Below are 20,816 nucleotides of genomic sequence, written 5' to 3'. Positions count from 1 at the left end.
CCAGGTGTCCCAGGTGTCCCCAGTGTCACCTTCATGACGTTGAAGAGCACCTCCTGGCCCTGTCCCTGTCCCAGTGTCCCAGTGCCACCCCTGGCAGTGTCCCAGGTGTCCCCAGGTGTCCCAGGTGTCCCCAGGTGTCCCCAGGTGTCCCAGGTGTCCCAGGTGTCCCCAGGTGTCCCAGGTGTCCCCGGTGTCCCCGGTGTCCCCAGTGTCACCTTCATGACGTTGAAGAGCACCTCCTGGCCCTGTCCCACTGTCCCAGTGCCACCCCAGATCCATGTCCCCAGGTGTCCCCCAGTGTCACCTTCATGACGTTGAAGAGCACCTCCTGGCCCTGTCCCACCCCTGATCCCTGTCCCAGGTGTCCCAGGTGTCCCCAGGTGTCCCCACTGTCACCTTCATGACGTTGAGGAGCACCTCCTGGCCCTGTCCCTGTCCCAGTGTCCCAGTGCCACCCCTGGCAGTGTCCCCGGTGTCCCCGGTGTCCCCAGGTGTCCCCGGTGTCCCCGGTGTCCCCAGGTGTCCCCCACTGTCACCTTCATGACGTTGAAGAGCACCTCCTGGCCCTGTCCCTGTCCCAGTGCCACCCCAGATCCATGTCCCCGGTGTCCCCAGTGTCACCTTCATGACGTTGAAGAGCACCTCCTGGCCCAGGCTGTCCTGGCCCTTGAAGAAGTCGTGCTCGGGGTAGGTGCGGGCGATGTCGCGGCGGATGAGGCGCTCGCAGGGCGAGCTCCTGCGCAGCAGCTCCGAGTACTGCGCCTTGAGCGGCAGCTCGGCCGCGCTGCACAGCAGCTGCCACACGATGGCTCGGAAGTGGTGCGGGATGCCCTTCCGGATCAGCTCCTGGGGGGACAGAAATCCCAAATGTGATCCTAAATCCTAAATGGGATCATAAATGTGACCCTAAATGTGACCCCAAATCCTAAATGTGATCCTAAATCACCCTGTCCCTGCCCCAGGGCACAGCAGCTGCCACACGATGGCTCGGAAGTGGTGCGGGATGCCCTTCCGGATCAGCTCCTGGGGACAGAGAGACCCCAAATGTGATCCTAAATGTGACCCCAAATCCTAAATGTGATCCTAAATGGGACCCCAAAGCCATTGTCCCCAGATCTGCTGCCCCAGGGCACAGCAGCTGCCACACGATGGCTCGGAAGTGGTGCGGGATGCCCTTCTGGATCAGCTCCTGGGGGGACACAGACCCCAAATGTCACCCAAAGGTGACACCAAACCCCAAATGTGACCCCAAACCCCAAATCCCACTGTCCCGGCTCCAGGGCACCACGATGGCGCGGAAAAGGTGCGGGATCCCATTCTGGATCAGCTCCTGGGGACAGTGGGACAGTGGGGTCAGTGGGGTCAGTGGGGTCAGTGGGGTCAGTGGGACAGTGGGGTCAGTGGGGTCAGTGGGGTCAGTGGGGTCAGTGGGACAGTGGGGTCAGTGGGACAGTGGGACAGTGGGACAGTGGGGTCAGTGGGACAGTGGGGTCAGTGGGACAGTGGGGACAGTGGGGTCAGTGGGGTCAGTGGGGTCAGTGGGACAGTGGGGTCAGTGGGACAGTGGGGTGAGTGGGGACAGTGGGGTCAGTGGGGTCAGTGGGGACAGTGGGGACAGTGGGGTCAGTGGGGTCAGTGGGGTCAGTGGGACAGTGGGACAGTGGGGTCAGTGGGACAGTGGGACAGTGGGACAGTGGGGGGTGAGTGGGGACAGTGGGGTCAGTGGGGTCAGTGGGGTCAGTGGGACAGTGGGGTGAGTGGGGACAGTGGGGTCAGTGGGGTCAGTGGGGTCAGTGGGACAGTGGGGTCAGTGGAGGACAGTGGGGGTCAGTGGGGACAGTGGGACAGTGGGGTCAGTGGGGACAGTGGGGACAGTGGGACAGTGGGGTCAGTGGGGTCAGTGGGGACAGTGGGGACAGTGGGACAGTGGGGTCAGTGGGGTCAGTGGGGTCAGTGGGGACAGTGGGGACAGTGGGACAGTGGGGTCAGTGGGGTCAGTGGGGTCAGTGGGACAGTGGGGTCAGTGGGGTCAGTGGGGTCAGTGGGACAGTGGGGTCAGTGGGACAGTGGGGTCAGTGGGGTCAGTGGGGTCAGTGGGGACAGTGGGGTCAGTGGGACAGTGGGGTCAGAGGGACAGTGGGGACAGTGGGGTGAGTGGGGTCAGTGGGGACAGTGGGACAGTGGGACAGTGGGGTCAGTGGGGACAGTGGGGTCAGTGGGGTCAGTGGGACAGTGGGACAGTGGGGTCAGTGGGGTCAGTGGGGACAGTGGGGTCAGTGGGACAGTGGGGTCAGAGGGGTCAGTGGGACAGTGGGGTCAGTGGGGTCAGTGGGGTCAGTGGGACAGTGGGGTCAGTGGGACAGTGGGGTCAGTGGGGTCAGTGGGGTGAGCGGGGTCAGTGGGACAGTGGGGTCAGTGGGACAGTGGGGTCAGTGGGGTCAGTGGGGTCAGTGGGGTCAGTGGGACAGTGAGGACAGTGGGGTGAGTGGGGTCAGTGGGGACAGTGGGACAGTGGGACAGTGGGGTCAGTGGGGACAGTGGGGTCAGTGGGACAGTGGGGTCAGAGGGGTCAGTGGGGTCAGTGGGGTCAGTGGGACAGTGGGGTCAGTGGGACAGTGGGGACAGTGGGACAGTGGGGTCAGTGGGGTCAGTGGGACAGTGGGGTCAGTGGGACAGTGGGGTCAGTGGGGTCAGTGGGACAGTGGGGACAGTGGGACAGTGGGACAGTGGGACAGTGGGGACAGTGGGACAGTGGGACAGTGGGACAGTGGGACAGTGGGACAGTGGGGTCAGTGGGGTCAGTGGGACAGTGGGGTCAGTGGGGTCAGTGGGGTCAGTGGGACAGTGGGGTCAGTGGGGACAGTGGGACAGTGGGGACAGTGGGACAGTGGGGACAGTGGGGTCAGTGGGGTCAGTGGGACAGTGGGACAGTGGGGTCAGTGGGACAGTGGGACAGTGGGGTCAGTGGGACAGTGGGGTCAGTGGGACAGTGGGACAGTGGGGTGAGTGGGGACAGTGGGGTCAGTGGGGTCAGTGGGTCAGTGGGACAGTGGGGTGAGTGGGGACAGTGGGGTCAGTGGGGTCAGTGGGGACAGTGGGGACAGTGGGGTCAGTGGGACAGTGGGGTCAGTGGGGTCAGTGGGACAGTGGGGTCAGTGGGGACAGTGGGACAGTGGGTCAGTGGGGTCAGTGGGGTCAGTGGGACAGTGGGGTCAGTGGGGTCAGTGGGGTCAGTGGACAGTGGGGTCAGTGGGACAGTGGGGTCAGTGGGGTCAGTGGGGTGAGCGGGGTCAGTGGGACAGTGGGGTCAGTGGGACAGTGGGGTCAGTGGGGTCAGTGGGGTCAGTGGGGTCAGTGGGACAGTGAGGACAGTGGGGTGAGTGGGGTCAGTGGGGACAGTGGGACAGTGGGACAGTGGGGTCAGTGGGGGACAGTGGGGTCAGTGGGGTCAGTGGGACAGTGGGGTCAGAGGGGTCAGTGGGACAGTGGGACAGTGGGGTCAGTGGGACAGTGGGACAGTGGGACAGTGGGACAGTGGGGTCAGTGGGACAGTGGGGTCAGTGGGGTCAGTGGGGTCAGTGGGACAGTGGGGTCAGTGGGACAGTGGGGACAGTGGGACAGTGGGGTCAGTGGGGTCAGTGGGACAGTGGGGTCAGTGGGACAGTGGGGACAGTGGGACAGTGGGACAGTGGGACAGTGGGGACAGTGGGACAGTGGGACCGTGGGACAGTGGGACAGTGGGACAGTGGGACAGTGGGGTCAGTGGGGTCAGTGGGACAGTGGGGTCAGTGGGGTCAGTGGGGTCAGTGGGACAGTGGGGTCAGTGGGGACAGTGGGACAGTGGGGACAGTGGGACAGTGGGGACAGTGGGACAGTGGGGTCAGTGGGGTCAGTGGGACAGTGGGACAGTGGGGTCAGTGGGGTCAGTGGGACAGTGGGGTCAGTGGGGACAGTGGGGTCAGTGGGACAGTGGGGTCAGTGGGACAGTGGGGTCAGTGGGGTCAGTGGGACAGTGGGACAGTGGGACAGTGGGGACAGTGGGACAGTGGGACAGTGGGACAGTGGGGACAGTGGGACAGTGGGACAGTGGGGTCAGTGGGACAGTGGGGACAGTGGGACAGTGGGACAGTGGGACAGTGGGGACAGTGGGACAGTGGGACAGTGGGACAGTGGGGTCAGTGGGGTCAGTGGGACAGTGGGGTCAGTGGGGGTCAGTGGGACAGTGGGGTCAGTGGGGACAGTGGGACAGTGGGGACAGTGGGACAGTGGGGACAGTGGGGTCAGTGGGGTCAGTGGGACAGTGGGACAGTGGGGTCAGTGGTGTCAGTGGGGACAGTGGGGTCAGTGGGACAGTGGGGTCAGTGGGACAGTGGGACATTGGGGTCAGTGGGGACAGTGGGACAGTGGGGTCAGTGGGGTCAGTGGGGTCAGTGGGGTCAGTGGGGACAGTGGGACAGTGGGGTCAGTGGGGACAGTGGGGTCAGTGGGACAGTGGGGTCAGTGGGACAGTGGGGTCAGTGGGGTCAGTGGGACAGTGGGACAGTGGGACAGTGGGGACAGTGGGACAGTGGGACAGTGGGACAGTGGGGACAGTGGGACAGTGGGACAGTGGGGGTCAGTGGGACAGTGGGGACAGTGGGACAGTGGGACAGTGGGACAGTGGGGACAGTGGGACAGTGGGACAGTGGGACAGTGGGGTCAGTGGGGTCAGTGGGACAGTGGGGTCAGTGGGGTCAGTGGGGTCAGTGGGACAGTGGGACAGTGGGACAGTGGGGTCAGTGGGGTGAGTGGGTCAGTGGGGTCAGTGGGGTCAGTGGGGTCAGTGGGGTCAGTGGGACAGTGGGACAGTGGGGTCAGTGGGGTCAGTGGGACAGTGGGGTCAGTGGGGACAGTGGGACAGTGGGGACAGTGGGACAGTGGGGACAGTGGGGTCAGTGGGGTCAGTGGGACAGTGGGACAGTGGGGTCAGTGGTGTCAGTGGGGACAGTGGGGTCAGTGGGACAGTGGGGTCAGTGGGACAGTGGGACATTGGGGTCAGTGGGGACAGTGGGACAGTGGGGTCAGTGGGGTCAGTGGGGTCAGTGGGGTCAGTGGGGACAGTGGGACAGTGGGGTCAGTGGGACAGTGGGACAGTGGGGTCAGAGGGGACAGTGGGGTGAGTGGGGTCAGTGGGACAGTGGGGTCAGAGGGGTGAGTGGGACAGTGGGGTCAGTGGGGTCAGTGGGACAGTGGGGTCAGTGGTGTCAGTGGGGACAGTGGGGTCAGTGGGACAGTGGGGTCAGTGGGGTCAGTGGGGTCAGTGGGGTCAGTGGGGACAGTGGGACAGTGGGACAGTGGGGTCAGTGGGGTCAGTGGGACAGTGGGACAGTGGGGTCAGTGGGACAGTGGGGTCAGTGGGGTCAGTGGGGTCAGTGGGACAGTGGGACAGTGGGACAGTGGGACAGTGGGACAGTGGGGTCAGTGGGACAGTGGGGACAGTGGGACAGTGGGGACAGTGGGACAGTGGGGACAGTGGGACAGTGGGACAGTGGGACAGTGGGACAGTGGGACAGTGGGGTCAGTGGGGTCAGTGGGACAGTGGGGTCAGTGGGGTCAGTGGGGTCAGTGGGACAGTGGGGTCAGTGGGGACAGTGGGACAGTGGGGTCAGTGGGGACAGTGGGGTCAGTGGGGACAGTGGGGTGAGTGGGGTCAGTGGGACAGTGGGGTCAGTGGGGTCAGTGGGGTCAGTGGGGTCAGTGGGGTCAGTGGGACAGTGGGGTCAGTGGGGTCAGTGGGGTCAGTGGGGTCAGTGGGGTCAGTGGGACAGTGGGGTCAGTGGGGACAGTGGGGTCAGTGGGGTCAGTGGGGTCAGTGGGGTCAGTGGGACAGTGGGGTGAGTGGGGTCAGTGGGACAGTGGGGTCAGTGGGGTCAGTGGGGTCAGTGGGGTCAGTGGGACAGTGGGACAGTGGGGTCAGTGGGGACAGTGGGGTCAGTGGGGTCAGTGGGGTCAGTGGGACAGTGGGGTCAGTGGGGACAGTGGGACAGTGGGGTCAGTGGGACAGTGGGGTCAGTGGGGTCAGTGGGGTCAGTGGGACAGTGGGGTCAGTGGGGACAGTGGGACAGTGGGGTCAGAGGGGTGAGCGGGGTCAGTGGGGACAGTGGGGTCAGTGGGGACAGTGGGGACAGTGGGGTCAGTGGGACAGTGGGGTCAGAGGGGACAGTGGGACAGTGGGGTCAGTGGGGTCAGTGGGGTCAGTGGGACAGTGGGGTCAGTGGGGTCAGTGGGGTCAGTGGGACAGTGGGGTCAGAGGGGACAGTGGGGTGAGTGGGGTCAGTGGGACAGTGGGGTCAGAGGGGTGAGTGGGACAGTGGGGTCAGTGGGACAGTGGGACAGTGGGGTCAGTGGGGTCAGTGGGACAGTGGGGTCAGTGGGACAGTGGGGTCAGTGGGGTCAGTGGGGTCAGTGGGACAGTGGGACAGTGGGGTCAGTGGGGTCAGTGGGGTCAGTGGGACAGTGGGGTCAGTGGGACAGTGGGGTGAGTGGGGACAGTGGGGTCAGTGGGGTCAGTGGGGACAGTGGGGACAGTGGGGTCAGTGGGGTCAGTGGGGACAGTGGGGACAGTGGGGTCAGTGGGACAGTGGGGTCAGTGGGGTCAGTGGGACAGTGGGGTCAGTGGGGACAGTGGGACAGTGGGGGTCAGTGGGGTCAGTGGGGTCAGTGGGACAGTGGGGTCAGTGGGGTCAGTGGGGGTCAGTGGGACAGTGGGGTCAGTGGGACTGTGGGGTCAGTGGGGTCAGTGGGGTCAGTGGGGGTCAGTGGGACAGTGGGGTCAGTGGGGTCAGTGGGGTCAGTGGGACAGTGGGGTCAGTGGGGTCAGTGGGGACAGTGGGACAGTGGGGTCAGTGGGGACAGTGGGACAGTGGGGTCAGTGGGGTCAGTGGGGTCAGTGGGACAGTGGGGTCAGTGGGGTCAGTGGGGTGAGCGGGGTCAGTGGGACAGTGGGGTCAGTGGGACAGTGGGGTCAGTGGGGTCAGTGGGGTCAGTGGGGTCAGTGGGACAGTGGGGACAGTGGGGTGAGTGGGGTCAGTGGGGACAGTGGGACAGTGGGACAGTGGGGTCAGTGGGGTCAGTGGGGACAGTGGGGTCAGTGGGACAGTGGGGTCAGAGGGGTCAGTGGGACAGTGGGGTCAGTGGGGACAGTGGGGTCAGTGGGGACAGTGGGACAGTGGGACAGTGGGACAGTGGGACAGTGGGGTCAGTGGGGTCAGTGGGACAGTGGGGTCAGAGGGGTCAGTGGGACAGTGGGGTCAGTGGGGTCAGTGGGACAGTGGGGTCAGTGGGGACAGTGGGGTCAGTGGGGTCAGTGGGACAGTGGGACAGTGGGGTCAGAGGGGTCAGTGGGACAGTGGGACAGTGGGACAGTGGGACAGTGGGGTCAGTGGGACAGTGGGGTCAGTGGGGTCAGTGGGGTCAGTGGGACAGTGGGGTCAGTGGGACAGTGGGACAGTGGGGTCAGTGGGGTCAGTGGGACAGTGGGGTCAGTGGGGTCAGTGGGGTCAGTGGGGACAGTGGGACAGTGGGACAGTGGGGTCAGTGGGACAGTGGGACAGTGGGGTCAGTGGGGTCAGTGGGACAGTGGGGTCAGTGGGGTCAGTGGGGTCAGTGGGACAGTGGGGTCAGTGGGGACAGTGGGACAGTGGGGTCAGTGGGGTCAGTGGGACAGTGGGGTCAGTGGGGTCAGTGGGGTCAGTGGGACAGTGGGGTCAGTGGGGACAGTGGGACAGTGGGGACAGTGGGACAGTGGGGACAGTGGGGTCAGTGGGGTCAGTGGGACAGTGGGGTCAGTGGGGTCAGTGGGGTCAGTGGGACAGTGGGGTCAGTGGGGACAGTGGGGTCAGTGGGACAGTGGGGTCAGTGGGACAGTGGGACAGTGGGGTCAGTGGGTCAGTGGGGTCAGTGGGGTCAGTGGGGTCAGTGGGGTCAGTGGGGTCAGTGGGACAGTGGGACAGTGGGACAGTGGGGTCAGTGGGACAGTGGGACAGTGGGGTCAGAGGGGACAGTGGGGTGAGTGGGGTCAGTGGGACAGTGGGGTCAGTGGGGTCAGTGGGACAGTGGGGTCAGTGGGGTCAGTGGGGTCAGTGGGACAGTGGGACAGTGGGACAGTGGGACAGTGGGACAGTGGGGACAGTGGGACAGTGGGACAGTGGGACAGTGGGGACAGTGGGACAGTGGGGTCAGTGGGGTCAGTGGGACAGTGGGGTCAGTGGGACAGTGGGGACAGTGGGACAGTGGGACAGTGGGACAGTGGGACAGTGGGACAGTGGGGTCAGTGGGGTCAGTGGGACAGTGGGGTCAGTGGGACAGTGGGGTCAGTGGGGACAGTGGGGTCAGTGGGGTCAGTGGGACAGTGGGGACAGTGGGACAGTGGGGTCAGTGGGGTCAGTGGGACAGTGGGGACAGTGGGACAGTGGGGTCAGTGGGGTCAGTGGGGTCAGTGGGACAGTGGGACAGTGGGGTCAGTGGGACAGTGGGACAGTGGGACAGTGGGGTCAGTGGGGTCAGTGGGGTCAGTGGGGTCAGTGGGGTCAGTGGGACAGTGGGGTCAGTGGGACAGTGGGACAGTGGGACAGTGGGGTCAGAGGGGACAGTGGGGTGAGTGGGGTCAGTGGGTCAGTGGGGTCAGTGGGGTCAGTGGGGTCAGTGGGACAGTGGGGTCAGTGGGGTCAGTGGGGTCAGTGGGACAGTGGGGTCAGTGGGGTCAGTGGGGTCAGTGGGGACAGTGGGGACAGTGGGACAGTGGGGACAGTGGGACAGTGGGACAGTGGGGACAGTGGGGTCAGTGGGGTCAGTGGGACAGTGGGGTCAGTGGGACAGTGGGGTCAGTGGGGTCAGTGGGGTCAGTGGGACAGTGGGACAGTGGGGTCAGTGGGGTCAGTGGGGTCAGTGGGACAGTGGGACAGTGGGACAGTGGGACAGTGGGGTGAGTGGGGTCAGTGGGGACAGTGGGGTCAGTGGGGTGAGTGGGACAGTGGGGTCAGTGGGGTCAGTGGGACAGTGGGACAGTGGGGTCAGTGGGGTCAGTGGGGTCAGTGGGACAGTGGGACAGTGGGGACAGTGGGACAGTGGGGACAGTGGGGTCAGTGGGACAGTGGGACAGTGGGGACAGTGGGACAGTGGGACAGTGGGACAGTGGGACAGTGGGGTCAGTGGGACAGTGGGACAGTGGGACAGTGGGACAGTGGGGTGAGTGGGGTCAGTGGGGACAGTGGGGTCAGTGGGGTGAGTGGGACAGTGGGACAGTGGGGTCAGTGGGACAGTGGGACAGTGGGGTCAGTGGGACAGTGGGACAGTGGGTCAGTGGGACAGTGGGTCAGTGGGGTCAGTGGGACAGTGGGACAGTGGGTCAGTGGGACAGTGGGACAGTGGGTCAGTGGGACAGTGGGTCAGTGGGGTCAGGGTGACCCCAAAGGTGGTCAGAAGGTGGGGGGGTCAAGGCAGGACCCAAGCCGTGTCCTGCTCCTGGACAAATCCAGCCCAAAATTGAACAAATTGGACAAATCCACCCAAAACTGGACAAATTGGAGAAATCCATCCCAAAACGTGTCCAGGTGATCAAATCAGCCCCAAAACAGAACAAACTGGGCAATTCCACCTCAAAACCCAACAAACTGGGAGAATTTCACCCCAAAACACAAAGAAATGGACAAATCCACCCCAAAACTCCTCCCATTAGACCAACCCACCCCAAAACCCAATAATTTGGACAAACTGACACAAAAACCCAAGGAATTGGGACAATTCCACCCCCCACCTTGAGCAGCTTCTCCTTCTTCTTCCTCCACTCGTCCCACTCGTTGACGATGCGGCCCCAGAGGATCCAGGTGTCCTCCTCCAGGTGGCCGAGGTTGGACGAGGCCGAGGAGCTGGACACCAGCGAGGAGCCGCTGTTGCGCCGCGAGCCGTTCACCGAGCGCAGCGACTTGGAGTCGGCCTCCAGCAGCCTGGGCGGGTGAGAGAGCCCAAAATCACCCAAAAGGACACAAAATGACCCAAAACTCAACAAGAACTGAGCCGAAGGTGCCCAGAACTGGCCCAGAACTCACCCAAAGTGACCCAAAACTCGCCCAAAATGACCCAAAACTCACCCAGAACTGATCCAGAACTGGCCCAGAACTGATCCAGAACACACCCAAAACGACCCAAAATGACCCAAAACTCACCCAAAGTGATCCAAAATGACCCAAAACTCAACAAGAACTGACCCAAAACTCACCCAGAACTCACCCAAAATGACCCAAAATGATCCAAAACTCGCCCAAAATGACCCAAAATGATCCAGAACTCACCCAGAAATGACCCAGAACTGGCCCAAAACTCACCCAAAATGACCCAAAATGATCCAAAACTCACCCAGAACTGGCCCAGAACTCACCCAGAACTGGCCCAGAACTCACCCAAAATGACCCAAAACTCACCCAGAACTGATCCAGAACTGGCCCAGAACTGATCCAGAACTCACCCAAAATGACCCAAAATGATCCAAAACTCACCCAAAATAACCCAAAACTTACCCAGAATTGATCCAAAACTCACCCAGAACTGACCCAAAACTCACCCAAAATGACCCAAAACTCACCCAAAATGACCCAAAACTTACCCAGAATTGACCCAAAACTCACCCAAAGTGACCCAAAATTATCCAAAACTCACCCAGAACTCACCCAAAATGACCCAAAATGATCCAAAACTCAACAAGAACTGATCCAGAACTGGCCCAGAACTCACCCAAAATGACCCAAAACTTACCCAGAATTGACCCAAAACTCACCCAAAGTGACCCAAAATTATCCAAAACTCACCCAGAACTCACCCAAAATGACCCAAAATGATCCAAAACTCAACAAGAACTGATCCAGAACTGGCCCAGAACTCACCCAAAGTGACCCAAAATGATCCAGAACTCAACCAGGACTGACCCAAAACTCACCCAGAACTGACCCAAAATGACCCAAAACTCACCCAAAATGACCCAGAACTCACCCAAAATGATCCAAAACTCACCCAGAACTGATCCAGAACACACCCAAAATGACCCAAAGTGATCCAAAACTCAACAAGAACTGACCCAGAACTGACCCAAAACTCACCCAAAGTGATCCAAAACTCAACAAGAACTGACCCAAAACTCACCCAGAACTGGCCCAGAACTGACCCAAAACTCACCCAGAACTGATCCAGAGAAAACTGGATCCAAAAGTGACCCAAAAGTGACCCAAAATGTGCCCAGGGCAGGTGGGAGCGAGCCAGAACTCCAACAACGCAGACATTCTCCCCAAAAATGGAGATTTTCCACCAAAAATGGAGAGAGTACCCCAAAAATGGAGATATTTTCCCCAAAAAGGGAAATATTCTCCTGAAAAATGGAAATATTCCTCCCAAAACCACTCCAAAAATGCAGATATTCCACCCAAAATGACCCCAAAAATGGAGATATTTCCCCCAAAATTGAAGATATTGCCCCAAACCCTTGAAAACCCAATTTGAACCCCACTTTTATCCCCAGTAAACCCCAAAACCAACATCTGCTCACCGGTTCTGCTCCTCCAGCTTGGCCAGCAGCTGCAGCACCCCAAAAATGGAGATATAACACCCAAAATGGAGAGAATACCCCAAAGATGGAGATATTGCCCCAAAAATGGAGATATTGCCCCAAAAATGGAGATATTGCCCCAAAAATGGAGATATTCCACCCAAAATGGAGAGAATAATTCAAAAATGGAGATATTCCTCCCAAAAATGGAGATATTCCTCCCAAAACCACTCCAAAAATGGAGATATTTCCCCAAAAATGAGCCCAAAAATGGAGATATTGCCCCCAAAATTTAAGATATTCCCCCACACGCGCAGGAAATGGATTTGAACCCCAATTTTATCCCCAATAAAAGGAATAAACCCCAAAATGCTCTCTGATCACCGGTTCTGCTCCTCCAGCTTGGCCAGCACTTGCAGCACCCCCAAAAATGCAGATATTGCCCCAAAAAGGGAGGGAATACCCCCAAAATGGAGATATTGCCCCAAAAATGGAAATATTGCTCCCAAAAAATGAAATATTCTCCCAAAAAATGGAAATATTGCTCCCAAAACCAGAGATATTTTCCCCCAAAATGGAAATATTCCTCCCAAAACCACTCAAAAAATGGAAATATTCCTCCTAAAAATTGAGGTATTCTCCCCAAAATTGAAGATATTGCCCCAAACCCAACAAACCCAATTTGAACCCCACTTTTATCCCCACTAAACCCCAAACCGCTCTCTGCTCACCGGTTCTGCTCCTCCAGCTTGGCCAGCAGCTGCAGCACCCCAAAAATGGAGATATAACACCCAAAATGGAGAGAACACCCCAAAAATGGAGAGAACACCCCAAAGATGGAGATATTCCTCCCGAAAATGGAAATATTCCTCCCAAAACCACTCCAAAAATGGAGGTATTTCCCCCAAAATTGAAGATATTGCCCCAAACCCATGAAAACCCAATTTTATCCCCAATTTTATCCCAAATAAAGTGAATAAACCCCAGAAATGCTCTCTGCTCACCGGTTCTGCTCCTCCAGCTTGGCCAGCAGCTGCAGCACCCCAAAAATGGAGATATTGCCCCAAAAATGGAGATATTTTCCCCAAAAATGGAAATATTCCTCCTAAAATAACCCCAAAAATGGAAATATTCTCCCCAAAACCACTCCAAAAATGGAAATATTCCTCCCAAAAATGGAGCTATTCCCCCCAAAATTTAAGATATTGCCCCACACGCCCAGGAAATGGATTTGAACCCCAGTTTTAGCCGAAATAAAGTGAATAAACCCCAAAACCAACATCTGCTCACCGGTTCTGCTCCTCCAGCTTGGCCAGCAGCTGCAGCTCGTCGGGGCTCAGCGCGTCGGGCTCGGCCCCCGGGGACCCCCCCGGGGACCCCCCAAGGGACCCCCCCAGGGGCCCCCCCGGGGCGGCCTCGGGGCTGCCCAGCGCCGCCATGGCCGGGGGCTCACCTGGGGGGCACGAGCAACAAAGTCACGGTTTGGCATGAAAATCCACATTTTGGCATTAAAAATTCACAGTTCGGCATTAAAAATCACATTTTAGCATTAAAAATTCACAGTTCGGCATCAAAAATTCACATTTTAGCATTAAAAATTCACAGTTTGGCATTAAAAATTCACATTTTAGCACTAAAAAGTCACATTTTAGCATTAAAAATTCACAGTTGGCATCAAAAGTCACAGTTTGGCATCAAAAAGTCACAGTTTGGCACTAAAAATTCACATTTTGGCATCAAAAGTCACATTTTAGCATTAAAAATTCACATTTTGGCATCAAAATTCCCATGGCAGCCCCAAAATCCGCTGCTTCAGCCTTAAAATCCCAGATTTCTGCCCCAAAATTCACATTTTGGCATCAAAAGTTACATTGCAGCCCCAAAATTCACATTTTGGCACTAAAAGTTCACACTGTATCATCAAAAATTCACAGTTGGCATCAAAAAGTCACAGTTGGCATCAAAAAGTCACATTTTGGCACTAAAAATTCACATTTCAGCACCAAAATTCACATTTCAGCATCAAAAGTCACATTTTGGCACTAAAAAGTCACAGTTCAGCATCAGAAATTCACAGTTGGCATCAAAAGTCACATTTGGGCACTAAAAATTCACATTTTGGCATCAAAAGTCCCATTGTATCATTAAAAATTCACATTTTGGCATCAAAATTCCCATGGCAGCCCCAAAATCCGCTGCTTCAGCCTTAAAATCCCAGATTTCTGCCCCAAAATTCATATTTTGGCATCAAAAGTTACATTGCAGCCCCAAAATTCACATTTTGGCACTAAAAGTTCACACTGTATCATCAAAAATTCACAGTTGGCATCAAAATTCACAGTTGGCATCAAAAAGTCACAGTTGGGCACTAAAAATTCACATTTTGGCATCAAAAACTCACATTGTATCATCAAAAATTCACATTCAGGATCAGAAATTCACATTTCAGCATCAAAAATTCACATTTCGGCAGTAAAAATTCACATTTTAGCATTAAAAATTCACATTTTGGTACTAAAAATTCACAGTTCAGCATCAGAAATTCACATTGTATCATCAAAAAGTCACAGTTCAGCATTAAAAATTCCCATTTTGGCACTAAAAAGTCACATGGCAGCATCAAAAAGTCACATTTTAGCACTAAAAATTCACAGTTCAGCATCAGAAATTCACATGGAAGCATCAAAAATTCACATTTTGGCATCAAAAGCCACATTTGGGCACTAAAAAGTCACAGTTTGGCATAAAAATTCACATTTAGGCACTAAAAATTCACAGTTCCGCATCAAAAAGTCACATTTGGGCACTAAAAGTTCACAGTTCAGCATCAGAAATTCACAGTTGGCATCAAAAGTCACAGTTTGGCACTAAAAATTCACATTTTGGCATCAAAATTCCCATTTTGGCACTAAAAATTCACATTGTATCATCAAAAATTCACATTCAGGATCAGAAATTCACATTTCAGCATCAAAATTCACATGGCAGCATCAAAAATTCACATTTCAGCAGTAAAAATTCACATTTTAGCATTAAAAATTCACATTTTGGCACTAAAAGTTCACAGTTCAGCATCAGAAATTCACAGTTGGCATCAAAAGTCACGGTTGGCATCAAAAGTCACAGTTTGGCACTAAAAATTCACATTTTGGCATCAAAATTCCCATTTTGGCACTAAAAAGTCACATTGTATCATCAAAAAGTCACATTTTGGCACTAAAAATTCACAGTTCGGCATTAGAAATTCACATTTGGGCACTAAAAAGTCACATTGTATCATCAAAAAGTCACAGTTTGGCATCAAAAGTCACATTTTGGCATTAAAAACTCACATTGTACCATTAAAAATTCACAGTTTGGCACTAAAAATTCACATTTTGGTACTAAAAATTCAGAGTTTAGCATCAAAATTCACGTTGCAGCATCAAAAATCCACAGTTCAGCATGAGAAATTCACATTTTGGCATCAAAAGGTCACATTGTATCATCAAAATTCACAGCTCAGCATTAAAAATTCACATTTTGGCACCAAAAGTCACATTTGGGCACTAAAAATTCACATTGTATCATCAAAAATTCACAGTTGGCATCAAAAGTCATGGTTGGCATCAAAAAGTCACATTTTGGCATTAAAAATTCACAGTTCGGCATTAAAAATTCACATTTTGGCATCAAAAGTCACATTGTATCATCAAAAAGTCACATTTTAGCACTAAAAATTCACAGTTCAGCAGTAAAAATTCACAGTTCGGCATTAAAAATTCACATTGCAGCATCAAAAATTCACATTTTGGCACTAGGAATTCATATTTCCGTGTAAAACCCACATGGCAGCATCAAAAATTCACACTGCCGCCCCAAAATGCTCTGCTTCAGCCTTAAAATCCCACATTTCTGCCCCAAAATCCTGCACTTCGTCCCCAAAAATTCACATTGATCATCAAAATTCACATTTTAGCATCAAAAATTCACATTTTGGTACTAAAAATTCACAGTTCAGCATCAGAAATTCACATTGCAGCATCAAAAAGTCACAGTTCAGCATTAAAAGTTCACATTTCGGCATCAAAAGTCACATTTTGGCATTAAAAATTCACATTTTGGTACTAAAAATTCACATTTTGGCATCATAAATTCACATTTTGGCCCTAAAAGTTCACATTGCAGCACTAGAAATTCACATTTTGGTATCAAAAATTCACATGGCAGCATCAAAATTCACAGTTCAGCATCAGAAATTCACATTTTGGCATCAAAAAGTCACATTTTAGCACTAAAAATTCACATTTTGGCACTAAAAATTCACAGTTCAGCATCAAAAATTCCTATGGCAGCATCAAAAATTGACATTTCGGCACTAAAAGTTAACATGGCAGCATCGAAAATTAATATGGAGGCATCAAAATTCACATTTTGGCATTAAAAATTCACATTTCAGCATCAAAATTCACATGGCAGCATCAGAAATTCACATTTCAGCAGTAAAAATTCACATTTTGGCACCAAAAATTCACATGGCAGCTTCGAAAATTCACATTTTTGTGCCAATTCCTGCATTTCGGCCCCAAAATTTCACATTTTGGCCCCAAAATTTCACATTTCAACCCAAAAGCCTGGGGTTCAGCATTAAAAATTCCCATTTTGGGACCAAAAATTCACATTGCAGCCCCAAAATCCCCTGGTTCAGCCCAAAAAGTCACATTTCAGCCCAAAAATTCACATTTCACTCCAAATCCCACATTTATTTCCCAAAATGCCAAATTTCAGCCCCAAAAATGTCACATTTCACCCCTAAATGTCACATTTGAGACCCCAAATTTCAGGTTTCAGCCCCAAAATCCCACATTTCATTCCCAAAATTTGACTTTTTGGCCCCAAAACCCCACATTTCAAGCCAAAATTTGACCTTTTTTGACCCAAAATTTGACTTTTTGGCCCCAAAATCTCACATTTCAACCCCAAAATTTGACCTTTATGACCAAAATTTGACTTTTTGGCCCCCATATCCCACATTTCATTCCCAAAATTTGATCTTTTTGACCAAAATTTGACTTTTTGGCCCCCATATCCCGCATTTCAACCCGAATTTTGACCTTTTTGACCTAAAATTTGACTTTTTGGCCCCAAAATTTAACCCTTTTGACCCAAAATTTGACCTTTTTGGCCCCAAAACCCCACATTTCAACCCCAAATTTGACCTTTTTGAGCCAAAATTTGGGTTTTGGCCCCAAAATTCCACATTGCAACCCAAAATTCGACCTTTTTGACCCAAAATTTGACTTTTTGGCCCCCATATCCCACATTTCAACCCAAATTTTGAGCTTTTTGACCCCAAAATTCCACATTTCAACCCCAAATTTGACCTTTTTTGACCCAAAATTTGACTTTTTGGCCCCAAAATCTCACATTGCAACCCAAAATTTGACCTTTTTCACCCAAAATTTGACTTTCTGGCCCCAAAAACCCCACATTTCAACCCCAAATTTGAGCTTTTTGACCCAAAATTTGTGGTTTTGGCCCCCATATCCCACATTTCAATCCAAATTTTGACCTTTTCCACCCAAAATTTGACTTTTTGGCCCCCATATCCCGCATTTCAACCCAAATTTTGACCTTTTTGAGCCAAAAATTTGACTTTTTTTGACCCAAAATTTCACTTTTCACTCCCCAAATTTCATATTTCACCCCACCCCCCAAAAAAACCCCACAAAAAACCTCTAAAAAAAACCAAAAAACCAGAAAGGGGGAGTTTGACCCCAAAAACCCAAAAAAATCCCCCAAAATAATAATTTAAAAAAGGGGAGTTTGACCCCAAAAAACCCCAAAAAAATCCCCCAAAACCGCCAAAAATAATAATTAAAGAAAAAGCCCAAAAGGGGGAGTTTGACCCCAAAAAAAACCCCAAAAAATCCCCCCAAACCCCCAAAAATAATAATTCAAGAAAAAACCCAAAAAGGAGGAGTTTGACCCCAAAAAAACCCCACAAATGGGGGTCGGACCAAGAGCCCCACAAAGGGGGGTGACCCCAAACCCCCCCAAAAATGGGACGACCCAAACCCCTCACAAAGGGGGGACTGAACCAAAATCCCCTAAAATGGGGGTGATCCCGAAATCCCCCCAAAAATGGGGGTGACCCCAAATCTCCCAAAATTGGAGTGATCCCAAATCCCCTCAAAAATGGGGTGACCCCAAACCCCCCCAAAATTGGTGTGACCCTAACCACACTCACAAAGGGGGTGACCCCCAAACCCCCCCAAAAATGGGAGTGACCTCAAACCCCTCAAAATGAGGCGACCCCAAACCCCCAAAAATGGGGGTGACCCCACCCCCCCCTCAAAGGGGGAGGACCCCAAACCCCCAAAAATGGGGGTGATCCTAAATCCCCTAAAATGGGGTGACCCAAACCCCCTCACAAAGGGGGGTGATCCCAAACCCCCAAAAATGGGGGTGATCCCAAACCCCCAAAAATGGGGGTGACCCCCAAACCCTTAAAAAATGGGGGTGACCCCAAACCCCCTAAAATGGGGGTGACCCCCAAATCCCCCCTCAGGAGGGGTCACCCCAAACCCCCTCACAAAGGGGGGTGACCCCAAACCCCTCAAAATGGGGGTGATCCCAAACCCCCCTCAGGAGGGGTCACCCCAAACCCCCTCACAAAGGGGGGTGACCCCAAACCCCCAAAAATGGGGGTGACCCCAACCCCCCCTCAAAGTGGGAGGACCCCAAAACCCCAAAAATGGGGGTGATCCTAAATCCCCTAAAATGTGGTGACCCAAACCCCCTCACAAAGGGGGGTGATCCCAAACCCCCCAAAATGAGGGAGACCCCAAACCCTTAAAAAATGGGGGTGACCCCAAACCCTCTAAAATGGGGGTGACCCCCAAATCCCCCTCAGGAGGGGTCACCCCAAACCCCCTCACAAAGGGGGGTGACCCCAAACCCTTAAAAAATGGGGGTGACCCCAAACCCCCTAAAATGGGGGTGACCCCCAAATCCCCCTCAAGAGAGGTCGCCCCAAACCCCTCACAAACCGGGGTCACCCCAAACCCCTCAAAATGGGGGTGATCCCAAACCCCCCTCACAAACCGGGGTCACCCCAAACCCCCTCACAAAGGGGGGTGACCCCAAACCCCCAAAAATGGGGGTGACCTCAAACCCCCTCACAAACCGGGGTGACCCCAAACCCCTCAAAATGGGGGTGACCCCAAACCTTTCAACATGGGGGCGACCCCAAACCCCCTCACAAAGAGGGTGACCCCAAACCCCCCTCGAGAGGGGTCACCCCGCGCCCCCTCAGGGCCGTCACCCCCTCACACAAAAAAGGCGGGAACCCCCACACCCCATTGTGGGGGGGGGCGCCTCCATTTTCCCCCTGAGGGGGGGGGCGATGCCCCGCCCCCATCCCCTCAGCCCTGCGGGGGGAGCCCTCCATTGTTCAATGACAGCTCCCTCGCGGCCGCCCCGGCCCCTCGCACCTGCGCTCCGTGGCCATGGCGACCCCCGGCCGCCCTCCCGGGCGGGCTCCGCGCCGCTCCGCCCTCACCGGGAGCCCCGCGCCCGCCGCCATCGCGGAGCCGCCGCCGCCGCCCCGGCCGGCACCGACTGACAGCGGGCAAGCACCGCGACCAATCAGCGCTCGAGTTCCGCGTCTGGGACCGCCCACCCGCAGCGTCTTCGCCAATCAGACGAGGGAGCTGCAATGACAAGTCCCGCCTGCCGCTCCTCTAACCAATAGGATTGCGCAGTCGAGTTGATGGGCAGGGCGTTTATCCAGTGAGAGCCAAGGAGGGGCTCGGCGCCCACACCCCCGTGAGAAGCGGTGGGAAGAGGTGTGGAAGCGACGAATGGAAGGCTCAGGTGCGGAGCGGTGGGAAGCGGTGTGGGAACCGACGCTCAGGTGCGGATGACTGATGGGTAAAACAGACAATCAACTGCCGCGTCTCGCTTGGAGTGACACCTGGCTGACAGGAGAGGACAACAAGCCCCGCCGCGCCACCTGAAGGCTAGGATGTGATTGACAGAAGTCTCAGCCAATTGCAGCGCAGAAACTGCGAGACAGCCAATGGAAGCGCGGGTACGAGGCGGGGTCCCGCCCTCCAGCTCTCGGTGCTGGTCCCGCCCTCCTAGGAAGAATCGTGACTTCTATTGGCCAATGGCGATGATTGACGGGCGTCTCTTCCAATAGGGCGTCGAGGAGCTGTGTGGGGTGGGAGAGCGGCGCCATTGGGGACCCCAGGGATGGGGGAGAGCGGTGAGGGGTCAGCCGGGACGGAGCGAGGATCGCTCCTTCCCTCAGGGATCTGGGAATGCCCAGGGATGAGGTGAGGGGATCCCTCATTCCCTCAGGGATCTGGGGTTCGGGGATCCCCCATTCCCTCAGGGATCTGGGGTGAAGGGTTCCCTCATTCCCTCAGGGATCTGGGGTTTGGGGATCCCCCATTCCCTCAGGGATCTGGTCTGAGGGGATCCCCCATTCCCTCAGGGATCTGGATCTGGGAATGTACAGGGTTGCAGTAAGCGGATCCCCCATTCCCTCAGGGATCTGGGAATGCCCAGGGACGGGCTGAGGGGATCCCTCATTCCCTCAGGGATCTGGGCTGAGGGGATCCTTCATTCCCTCATGGATCTGCGGTGAAGGGTTCCCTCATTCCCTCAGGGATCTGGGGCTTGGGGATCCCCCATTCCCTCAGGGATCTGGGAATGCCCAGGGATGGGCTGAGGGGATCCCTCATTCCCTCAGGAATCTGGGAATGCCCAGGGATGGACTGTGGGGATCCCTCATTCCCTCAGGGGTCTGGGCTGAGGGGATCCCCCATTCCCTCAGGGATCTGGGAATGCCCAGGGATGGGCTGAGGGGATCACCCATTCCTTCAGGGATCTGGGCTGAGGGGATCCCCCATTCCCTCAGGGATCTGGGCTGAGGGGATCCCCCATTCCCTCAGGGATCTGGGCTGAGGGGATCCCCCATTCCCTCAGGGATCTGGGAATGCCCAGGGATGGGCTGAGGGGATCCCCCATTCCCTCAGGGATCTGGGCTGAGGGGATCCCCCATTCCTTCAGGGATCTGGGAATGCCCAGGGACGGGCTGAGGGGATCCCCCATTCCCTCAGGGATCTGGGCTGAGGGGATCCCCCATTCCCTCAGGGATCTGGGCTGAGGGGATCCCCCATTCCCTCAGGGATCTGGGCTGAGGGGATCCCCCATTCCCTCAGGGATCTGGGCTGAGGGGATCCCCCATTCCCTC

General features: G+C 55.0%; 1 protein-coding gene across 11 annotated transcripts in view; it reads right to left on the bottom strand.

Moving 5' to 3' along the window:
- Positions 1-19,203, bottom strand: part of EVI5L (ecotropic viral integration site 5 like) — a 59,934-nt gene extending 40,731 nt beyond the window's left edge. For all 11 annotated transcript variants that reach the window (XM_064402096.1, XM_064402098.1, XM_064402094.1 and 8 more), the window contains exons 1-4: positions 19,048-19,203; positions 12,863-13,025; positions 9,794-9,983; positions 622-846 (exon numbers count right to left, since the gene is read on the bottom strand). In XM_064402096.1, coding sequence (XP_064258166.1) covers positions 622-846; positions 9,794-9,983; positions 12,863-13,011 — 564 coding nt within the window. In that variant the 5' untranslated portion in view covers positions 13,012-13,025; positions 19,048-19,203. The remainder of the gene's footprint in view (positions 1-621; positions 847-9,793; positions 9,984-12,862; positions 13,026-19,047) is intronic.
- Positions 19,204-20,816: the final 1,613 nt, after the last annotated feature.

This window comes from Passer domesticus, chromosome 34 (genome assembly GCF_036417665.1).
Source record: "Passer domesticus isolate bPasDom1 chromosome 34, bPasDom1.hap1, whole genome shotgun sequence".
In the NCBI taxonomy this organism is placed as follows: domain Eukaryota; kingdom Metazoa; phylum Chordata; class Aves; order Passeriformes; family Passeridae; genus Passer; species Passer domesticus.
This window is presented reverse-complemented; position numbering and strand designations above follow the sequence as displayed.